Here is a 10,853-nt window from a genome sequence, read left to right as displayed (position 1 = left end):
GACAAGGTCACCTGTCTGTAACTGCACAGGTTGCCCATCTGCTCCGGCACTGCCTGTTTGCAGCCTGGAATTGGCACCAGCTCCTGGCTGGTGATCAGAAGCATTCGCTGACATGCTGGGCTGCCCAACACAGGCATTCAAGCACCCCTTCGGAGCAGCAACCACATTAAACTGATTTTTTTATCACATACCAGGGGATACATTCAAGGAGTTGGCAATGTGATGGACTAACTCATTGAGTGTTTATTAGGACCGTGATCTGTGTACGAAAGCACAAGCACACTCTCAACAACAGTTTAAGCATGAAAAGACAGAGCTTGGAGTTTGGAGCTTCCCCACGGCCCCATGAACACAGTACTGAAGTTGCTGAAAATTCCAGGACAAAGTAAAGAAGCACCTGTCTGTTCCTAAAGAAGTTTCCAAAACATTTTTTTTTTAAGCAGCAGCTATATCATATTTTCTTGTGTATTCTGATGGCACAGAACCACTCTAGTTTTTCTGTCAGTATATGAAGAACAAGCTTAACATCACGTACTCTTACAGAAGTAGCATCAGTATTTCCTTATGGTTTTATGGAAATAATCTCTCAATTTAGAAAACTAGAAATATACTTCTTTGCCTGCTTTGCTAAATAGTATTGTAATTGCCCCTCTCTAAAACCTGCTTAAGCATAAAGCTTAAGCCTTTCAGCCACTTGGTACACCAAGTCTGTCCAGTCTCGTCTCTATTTGATCCTCTGTGCAGAAGCAATACCACTGAAGGCTTCTTGTACCTCAGCTCACACATTAACCTGCCAAACCAATTTACAGGACATGTCCAGAAGGTACACTAAAATTGCTGCAGCCTTTTCATCTGTCAATTTAACAGCTCCACTTTTGTGACTTTGTGTAGCAACCACTCATACTGCAGAACAGTGCTTTTGACAAAAGTGGTTTAAGTACTTCATATACTATATCAAAAATGTTAAGAAAGTAATTTGGACCATCGAGGAAAAAATCAGAATTATAGTATCTTAATAAAAGTTTAACAGTGAACACAGTCCAGCCTTCTCTCTGGATTTATTTGCATTTCAAAAGCCAATACAAAAATGTTACATACATACCAGTCACTCCTGTAGACTAGAACTTGAGTAGTCACTGGGAATTCAGCACTGCAGTGTTTTCCAACAACATGCAACATTTTACGTTCAGCTAAAAGGGTACTCTAATGCAATATTCCAGCCTGGGGTTTTTTCCAAGCCTTTGGCAAATGTGGAAACTCCACATGGAGTACTACTTCTGAGTAGCTCCATTATTTTTATGTAAGTGCCAGCAGGTAGCTATTTAAGTAGATTGCTTTGTTACATATAAATGCCACTACATGTATGGCTCTGCTTTACTTTCATGGCTTGGTTTAAGCCAAAACATTAGTTCTGAAAACATCTAGTTATACCAATAGCCTCATTACATGAAAATGTTCATCTGGTCTTTAGTAGTCAAAGCAAGTATCAATTTTAGCTACTGGGTTCTGAAGCAAAAAGCCTTTGCAAGAGACAATTAAGGCTTCCATCACCCTACCAGAGGTACGTATGAGAAACAAGTCTAAGCCACAGGAGCATTGGTCTATTTTTGACAGTGGTATTTAAGTATTTATTAAGCTGGTTTTCATCCATTTATTCAGTTGGCTGACATCCATCTGCCACATGTAACATTTGAAAATGCAATTAACAAGCTGCTAAACTAAGGAATCTGGATAGCATTTGGTTGGATTTTTTTCTATTAACATAATAGGCAAGAGCTTCTGGAATTTATCTTGCTGATACGCTTCAATCCTGCCTGAAGCAAGGATGGGAAAAGGTACCCCTGCTAGTACAAAATAGTTCAAGTATGTTAAAAAGCAACTATTTTTTTAGTAACAGTATTTGCATAAGCAGAAAAAAACCCCTCTCGGTTTCTCACCATCTCTAGCAATATTCAAGTGAAGTTCTACTTTAATTTTTAAAATACAGAAGTTCAATTATTTAGCCAATGTAACAGTTCTGTAAACTGCATCACAGATAATGCTGCACAACTTATGATCAAGAGCAATACTAAAAGCTAAAATGTTGCTAGTGACAGCGGTAATACAGATTGGCAATTTCATCATTTCAGTTCAGAAAACATCTGTTCCTCTAAATTCCACCAATTAATATAATTTATGTAAATATTTATTAAATCCAGTCATCATGCTACAGTATTAGGTTAATAAACCATCTCACTGTAAGAATATACCAGCATAAGGTATGAACACAATGAAATCTATATGAAATTTTATAGTATCTTTACAGAGATATGCTTGTGGCCCATCAAATTCATACTAACATACTGCAGATTTAAAATATTTACTTGTCTTCTTAGCATACCTAATGTGTAAGAATAGCTGCTTGTTTGATACCCAAAAATAAATATAAGCTTTCAACTGAAAGCATTTATTTTCCGAGTTTTCCAAAGCGGAGCCTGAGGGGCGAAAACGCTTCAGACACGTCATCGGTCCACTTCAGTACATAAAAGCATCTCCTGTCCCAGCATTCGTTCAAATCCAAGAGATATTTTCTTCCAGTGAAATATGACCGGAGCACTCATTTTATTTTCAGCAATTCAGTCTGTTTCCATGGCAGCACTGCGGGATTCCTTGGCCACCATGAGCCGCATGAGCTGACTGTGGAATTTCTCGATCTTCTTTACGTCTTGTGCCTGGTCTGTTCTGTACAGCAAACACTGCAAGAGAAAGTTGCTGAGTATCAGATTTCACTTGAACTGTTTTATCTTGTTTATAGTTGCAACACATTTGTGCTTAGAACACGCAAAACAAGGAGAGTACTTAAATGTTCATTTGTGGCATGTTGTTACCATGAGGCAGCACCAACACATCCACGCTGTTTCAAAATATACACATTATCAGTGTTTACATTTCAGTTTCTCCTAAACAGTCATGCCTTCCATTTTGAAAACAGGGAAGCTCATAATTTATACTAATTTCTTCTAGCTCAAAAAGGCTGTTAAAGATTGGGGTTTAAAGCTGTCTTTAAAGACACTCCTCTTTGTGTTGTCTAAACATAGAGCCAGATTTTAAAACTGAAGTTACTTCCCTGTTCTCTGTATTCTGAAAGCAAGTTCATTTTGCCTTTCACAGTGCTTAATGTTACGCTGCCAGGAACATAAAATCAGACAGTATTTCCCACTGAAAGGGATCCCCTCCCTCAAGCAAGATCTGTTTCTAAGACAGCCTAAATAAGGAACATAGCATCTGATTAGGATAAAAAGAAACTCCTTCATGTGACAAGCCTTTAATAGCAAGGAACAAGGGTAATATGCCAGTGACTTATCATAGAAAGACTGTGGTAGTTTGTTTTTTGCTTGGAGACTAAGTATGAGTATGACTGCCCAGGCTGATGCAGCAAAAAAACCAAAACCACCCAGAATACTCCATTCTTCAGCAACTTTTGTCATCATTGAATTCCTATTTTAATTCAGAGGAAGACAGAAGGAAACAGTTTATTTTTCCTTCAGCTATATAAGTTCTACAGATTGAGCATCAAGGAAACTTCCTTATCACCTTTAGAAAAAACCCCCACAACAAAACACAAAAAAAACAAAACACCCCCCCCAAAAAAGCCAACAACAAAAAACCCCACCAAAGCCACCACAAAAAACCCCAAACAAACAAACGAACAAACAAACCCCCAACAAACCAAAAAAACAAAACCAATCCCCATTTTCCCCCACCTGGTGTAACATCTGTGACTGGAAACAGGAAGGGCAGCCTTACATACCCCAAAAGAGTTCACATTTGTGAATCACCTGACTCCAACTTCCCCTATGGAAGATCTCAACAAAATTGCCCTTCACTTTCCCCTGTTATCAGCACCCCACACTCCACATCTCTCCCACATTAAGTCCTATTACCCTACCAAGAAGTGCCATTACTGTACTTTCACATCCCTCCCAGGCACTTGAAATACGAATGCCAGACTACTTCTCAAGGAAAGAAGAAAGCTGGTTTTTTCCAAGTCTGAAGAGAAGGGCAGAATACTGCTGCCCACTCTGGACTGCAGAAAAACAGCTCCTCAGCTATAACACCACTGTTGATTAGTTGCGAAATCACAAAGAAGGAGCTGAACCTGTGGTTGGAAGCTGTCACCACTCTAAGCAAATAAGGATCACACTCACACAAGTAAACATATGTTTGAAAATGCTCCTGAATTGCTTCAGCAGAAGCTACCAATGTTGTTCCATGAAGCAAGTTCAGATGGAGTGAGTCCAAGATTTCTGTAGTGCTCGTTTTCCTTGATTTGACAGAATCCTACAATAATTCTGTTGAAATCCATAAAGAACACTGAAGTGTTAGAACTTTTCCTGGACTGCACAGAGTTGAACCACAGGTCAGTGTCAATCACAAACACAGCAACTAGGGAGGGCTCAGCAAAAGGTTTTAGAAAACTGTCAGGCACTCTCAAGGCAGTGGCTAAGAGCTCCCAAGTTGACTGACAGCAAAATGCAAGTCTATGAGAGCACAACAAGCCCTGAAAGGGGAATTATTCTGTACTTACAGCTACGTCATCTGTTACTTTGATGCAGAGGTTCCCATCACAATGTCGGTATTTCAGAACAACTCGCACCTGAAATGACAAACACTTCAAGAATTAGCACCTAGAGCTAACAATTTTCAGAACATATTGAAGGAAATCTGCCCACATTCAGACTACTTTTTATTATAATTATGTACTACTTCCTGTTTTCACCACCTCTGTGGTGGTCCTCAGCTCTGCAGGCTACTAACCCTACAGCCAGGGTGGTGTGGAGTTGAGCCATCACATTTCCCTGCCTAAAGCGTTAAACTGGTTTTATAGCAGCATCAGCAAGGTTAACATTGGGCACATTCAAAAGCACAGTCAAAACAGCAATGGCAGTTGCAGAGACCTCAGTGACAGGCAGGATAAACTGTGAGAGCCAGTCGATACAAGACACCCTCTCACTACGTATCGCACTTCAGAAAAACTAACTGGAAGCTTGTGTTTATAAGCTTGAAATACTTAAAAAAAAAAGTAGCTCTTCATGAAGACCTGAAAGGCATTAACTGAGTGAGGTAAGCTCAACATCACCACTTTTCTACGGTACCTGAACTGTTATCACAGTTCCTCCTGCAGCCACCTGCCCTGAGCCCAAACCTACCCAGTCCCTCTGGATCCTCAAATCACCAAAATTCCCAAAGCCACAGCGACTTTGTATCTATTGTTTCTAGCCTCACCTAGCACCAGTAACTAGAAACAAAGCAAGGTGGCCTTTGAGAACATTCTGAACTCACACTGTAAACAGGACTCTACTGTACGGAGTGACTCGTGCTAATAGTCAACCAGCTCCTTCACTGCAAAACACATTTTGAAATTCCTGCTCCAGGATAGACCTCATCACAGATGTACCCTTTTTGTTTAACAAGCTGTCACCTTCTGATCACAGCACACATCCCTGCTGAGCAGGCCCTAATGCACAGGAGAGGCTGCAACAAGCAGCAGGCACAGAGTTGATACATTGAGAACTTGCTCTCCCCAAAGGCCAGACCACTCACTGCCTGGGTGGAGAACACTCACCCACCTCCCCCAGCTCTTCTTCCTTCTGTTTCCCAGCAAGCTCAATTACATACAAAAGCTCCTCAGGCTAATCCTTTGCTAAATTAAAAGGAGGGTACTTGTGTTATGACTCTGGGGCCCGTATAAACTCCTTTTTAAATAGATGAGTTTATTGCCATAGATGAGTTTATTGCCATGGATGAGAAGAGATTTCCTTTAAGAAAAGGGGAAGAGCAACTCCTGGCTGCAGAGACATTCCTCCTCTTCACTTAATCGAATGTCACAGAGCATAAGAAGGCAAAACTGGGCAATTTTATTATCACAGATGGGTGGCAATTACATATGGTGTCTCTGTGCTAATTAAAAGGCAGATGTTCATCTGCCTTAAATAATCAGATGTTAATTTAATCTTCTGAAGGTTACTCCACGTCACCTATTTTTGGTGAAGGAAACTAGGCCTTTTTTACTGAAGTTTTCTCAGGTGTGAATTCCACATTACATTTTTGTGCTCCTTTGTAGCTGAATTATAATGCCTTTTCTGAAGACTGAGGTTACTTTTAATATTTACATAAACAGTACTCCAGAAAAAGTCACTAAAAACAAGAAGTAGCCATATATTCCAAGAAGTTAAATCCTTGATTAATTCCTCTTTGGGAAGCAAACACCTTCCAGTCTGTAACGTCACTGCAGGCAACAACGCAATGTAGCAGCTAATGAAAGCTTTCTTTTAACTTTTTCAGGAAGACAAATTCAAATGATAGAGTCTTAAATGTGAACTCATAAAACAAACCAATTCTCGATACGCTCTTCATTCAGCAGAACTGAACCTCGGTTTCTATCACACAGGTACACTGTGAGTAAGCACAATGGCTCCGAAGTTAGGCTCTCAAGGTTCATCCCAGATGCTGACACCACCACCCAAAACACATTTTTGGGGTGATAAACAAGAACTGCCCGTGTTTTGTAGAAAAGGACAGTCAGGTGCAACACCAGCAAGTAACCTGTCCCTGGAGCTGCTCTTCCCCCTGTACTCAGCACTGGTGAGGCCACACCTCGAGGTGTGCCCAGTTCTGGGTCCCTCAATTCAGGAAGGACATTGATGTGATGAAGTGAGTCCACAGAAGGGCAACACCGCTGGTGAAGGGTCTGGAGCACAAGTCTTACGAGGCGCAGCTGAGGGAATCAGGGGTGTTCAGCCTGGAAAACGCTCAAGGGTGACCTTATCGCTCTCTACATCTGCCCGAAAGGAGGTTGTAGCCAGGTGGGGGTCGGTCTCTTCTCCCAGGCAACGAGTGACAGGAGGAGAGGACATGGTCTCGAGCCACACTAGGAGAGGTTTAGGTTGGACATCAGAAGAAATTTCTTCACAGAAAGGGTGACTAGACATTGGAATGGGCTGCCCAGGGAGGTGGTGGAGTCACCGTCCCTGGAGGTGTTTAAGGAAAGACTGGACGTGGCACTGAGTGTGGTGGTGTGTTAGGCCATAGGTTAGACTCGATGATCTCAGAGGTCTTTTCCAACCTAATTCATCTTGTGATTCTGTGTTTCTGCCTCCCCAGACCTGCACCACGGAAACCCCCCCGCCCCGAGCCCGACACCGCCCGCCGCCCCCGCCGAGCTGCTCGCAGCCGGGGCCGCCTACGGAGCGCCGCTCCCGCGGCCGGGACGCGCTCCTCCCTTCGCGACCTGGGCTGTCCCACCTTCATGGGGTCGGCGAGGTAGAGCTTCTCGGCGGCGCGGGTGAACTCCTCCCAGGCCTGGAAGTGCGGCATGGCCGGCCCTACTCCGCTCCCGCGGCCGCGAAAAGATGGCGCCCGGGGCGGAGAGGGGGGGCGGCCGCGTGAGACGGCGCCTCCCATTGGCCCACGGGAAAGCACCGCCCAATCGCGATGCTCGTGACTCGGCGCTCGTCGCCACAGCGCCCCCTGGAGGCGCGGCGGCATGGCGGCAGCGGGAGGGCTGCCGGCCCCGGGACCGCAGGTTCGAGCCCCGCCACCGGTGGAGCGGCTGCCCGGGACCGGACCTGCGGATCTCTGCCAGGCCAGGCCAGGTGCGGGCTCTATCCGCCTCAGCCTCCCACCCTGAGCCCACGGAGGCGGCGGACACAGGGGTGGGCCGGCGTGGAGCCTGGAGGTTCCGGTGGGAGGTGAGCGCAGGGCCCCGGGCCGTGTGTCTGAGGTGCTGTGTGAGCTCGGCTGGCATCGCAACTGCATCAATTCCCGGGTTTTCCCAGGCTGCAAGGTCCTTTCTGAGGCTGGAGGTTGGCTTCATATGGAACAAAAAGGGTATTTAGGAGCCCTCGCAGGTTTCCCTGGTCCTGGCTGAGGGGTGCTTAGGAAGGAATTGCACTGGAACTAAAGCTGCTGGTTTGGGAAAGTGGCTCAACGGCATAAAATAAAATCATGAAATAAGGTCTTGGGGAGCCCTGCTTTTCAATTGTGTGTGTGTGTGTATGTGTAAAGTATTTACATAAAACTTACTAAAATTCATTTCAAAAGGGAAATGAGGGAGAGGGAAAAAAATTCCAAGATTTCTCCCATTATATTTTAAAATACCATTCCCTGAAGTGCTTTTCGTGCCTTTATAGCACAAAGCCACAGAGCTAAGCTCTGATCATGTCACACAGCTTGTGTAACTGCTGCGATGACAATAAACATGTAAAACTTGCAGTCTCTATTCTCTATTTCATGGGGACACACTGAGAACCCAAAAGCTCCTGATAATGACTCACAACTTCAATTTAGTTTTACTGAATGCCTCAAACCTCAACAGTGTGGCCAAACAAATAAACTGGAAGGTTTAGGGTAGATCTGCATGTGAGGGGACAAATTATGCAGGCTGTTGCAGTCTCCACTAGCAACATGGGGAAATACTATAGCTGGAGGTTTTTTTGACCACAAAAGGCACAATAGGCCCAAGGGAAAACGAAGAAATGTGGCATAGAAATAAAAGCGTGATTGGGAGGTAAGGGGAGAAAAACTAGAATGAATTTCCCTGAGTCAGTAAAGCAGAAAATAATTGTTACTGTGGGGATCAACTCTGAAAAAGTCTGCAGCGATTAGGCTGCCAAACTTCATAAATTGCAACTTGTGGGTGTTATGTGGCCTAAACAATTCTGTTAAAGGGCTTTGCACCAATGAGTGGAGGTTATGGAGAGTGGAGAGATTTAAGAATTTGGGGTTTTTTTTCTTTCTAGACCAGCTCACAAAGTTTAGATGCTTGTGTGTCTGAGAACTCAGATGTAGAAATATAACAGTTGTCTTTCAGAGATGCTGATAATCAACAGATCTCATTCAGGTGATAGAGGTATTGAGAGAGCCTAAAGCAATCAGCCCAAACACTGGAAGCACTGGAGGGAGTGTTTCTTCACTACATTAGGTTTTGGGTAGCTATTTATAACAACAAAGTGGGAATTGTGTTTGGTGGTGTTTTACAAATATGTAGAAGATGCAAATATGTGAAAATGAAAGATGTGGGGGAGCACAAATTTGTAACAGGTATAACTTTTTACAGAACCATTGTTCACCAAATTTGGATCCAGGTTTTCTAGTGGGACAGGGATATTCTTTCTGAAAAAAGAGTCTCAGTTTTGGGCTGTCCAGTCATAAGCACTTTAGAATTGCTTTTCAGAGGATTTTAGTTTTGACTTAAACATTCAGGATCTTTTATGTGTTGATACAGAGCTGTCTTAGGAGCTTGCCAATGTCCAGTCATTAGCCTTGTAATTCACCATGTCTGCAGTTGAGCTAATGCAACAGAGCAAGATTAAAAAACAAATCCAAATCCATTTTGGTATTTCTTTTTCCTTAACCTGGATTATTTCTGTGATCCATTTCAGGATGCAGCTTCTAAAACTGCTCAATATGCACAACTTTGCAGGTGACAAACTGCAGCAGCCAGGGCAAGGAACAGAGAGAGGGATTTTGTAATTGGCCTTGCCTCTGAGGAAAATGTGATGTGTCACTATGACAGTTATATACAGCCTAATACACAGTGCTGCATAGCTGGTTCCTGGCTGCAGATCTTAAGGATTTTGTCTTCCCTGCCACTACCACCACCACCTATGGCCTCACGTTGCGCTGCCACAGCTGTTTGTAACTGCACTGGGGATCAAACCAATGCTGGGATTAAAAGCAGCACCGTTTTTAGTAACACGTTTTTTTAACTGAGATCAGTTCGTTTTTCCAGTTTACTGTGTGGCCTTACATACTCTTGTGCTGACACAGCTGTTGAAAACGTACCTTTTTTGGTGGCAAGACAGGATATGGGAATTCCTACTGTTTTTGCTGGCTTGCCACCAAAAAAGAGGGACTGTATGTGAAACCACCCCCACTCCCGGTTATCCTGAAAGCAAGGCCAGTTGCTGAAATCTCGGCAATTAACTAGAGAAGCTATTTTTGAGCCTCAGGGAATGTCTCATACCTGTAGTTAGTGTGCTGCTTCGCTCTGTTGTTCTCCTCTTGCCTGGAGAACAGAACATTTTCTTGACATGTTTGGAAAGTAAGTTAGACCACTGCAGTTATTCAGCTGTAAGTTGTATTTGATGTATGTCCAAAACTGTATTTTTCAAGTGAGCTCCAGTGAATGCAGTAATAGTAGAAATCTTTCAATGGGCTTTCTGTTTAGTGAAATAAAATGAACAGTTGTTTATCACTGTGTGGAGTGTTTGGTATGCAGCCAATAATAATTTAGTAGTTAGTAAGAATTCTGCTAAAACATACATATTTATCTTGCTTTCTTTTCTTGAGTTTCTACTTTCTGCCATGCAAGAAATCATTCCAATGGTCCTAATGGCCATTCCATCACTTGCAAGTGAAATCTGGAATGCTATAAAACTTCATTTACCCTTTCCTCCGTCTCTCATTGTATATCCTTGCTGTATTCCCGAGACCACCTTAGATAATTTCTTTTTTTGCTTGGATTTAAGGCCATAAAAAGCTATGAAGCAATAACGTAAGTACTTGTGTGATGAAGATTTTTCATGTGGTTTTTCCTCGGGCCTTTTCCCCTCATCCAACCTGTATGTACATGATTAATGACCTCTCTTTGATCAAGCTTCTACATGCATTGCCACTGCAAGTTTTGCTTCGTAAAGTTACATTCAGGCATCTGGATTGCACATGGTGATTTCTTTAGGTTTTTTATCTAGAATCTTCCTTTGCATAAATGACAAACTGAAATAAAATAGCAGAAAAAGATCTTGCATCATATCTTAAAATATCATCCACGGAGATCTTGAGTTCTTGCAACTCCTACAAAGTTTGTGGAA

At 43.0% G+C, this 10,853-nt stretch overlaps 1 protein-coding gene and 1 long non-coding RNA gene across 2 annotated transcripts; one reads left to right on the top strand and one right to left on the bottom strand.

The window, feature by feature from the left end:
• Positions 1-223: 223 nt before the first annotated feature.
• Positions 224-7,414, bottom strand: SRP9 (signal recognition particle 9). The gene is made up of 3 exons (XM_027696645.1): positions 7,285-7,414; positions 4,568-4,636; positions 224-2,735 (listed from the first exon to the last, which is right to left on the bottom strand). The coding sequence occupies exons 1-3, from the start codon at positions 7,354-7,356 to the stop codon at positions 2,616-2,618; spliced, it is 261 nt and encodes an 86-aa protein (XP_027552446.1). The 5' UTR covers positions 7,357-7,414; the 3' UTR covers positions 224-2,615.
• A 138-nt stretch (positions 7,415-7,552) lies between these two features.
• On the top strand, positions 7,553-7,999 carry LOC113973956. Its single transcript, XR_003536388.1, has 2 exons — positions 7,553-7,730; positions 7,818-7,999. It is a non-coding gene; the product is annotated as an uncharacterized LOC113973956 (long non-coding RNA).
• The last annotated feature ends 2,854 nt before the right edge of the window (positions 8,000-10,853 follow it).

This window comes from Neopelma chrysocephalum, unplaced genomic scaffold, assembly GCF_003984885.1.
Source record: "Neopelma chrysocephalum unplaced genomic scaffold, ASM398488v2 Primary Assembly neopelma1_108, whole genome shotgun sequence".
NCBI classification, from domain to species: domain Eukaryota; kingdom Metazoa; phylum Chordata; class Aves; order Passeriformes; family Pipridae; genus Neopelma; species Neopelma chrysocephalum.
This window is presented reverse-complemented; position numbering and strand designations above follow the sequence as displayed.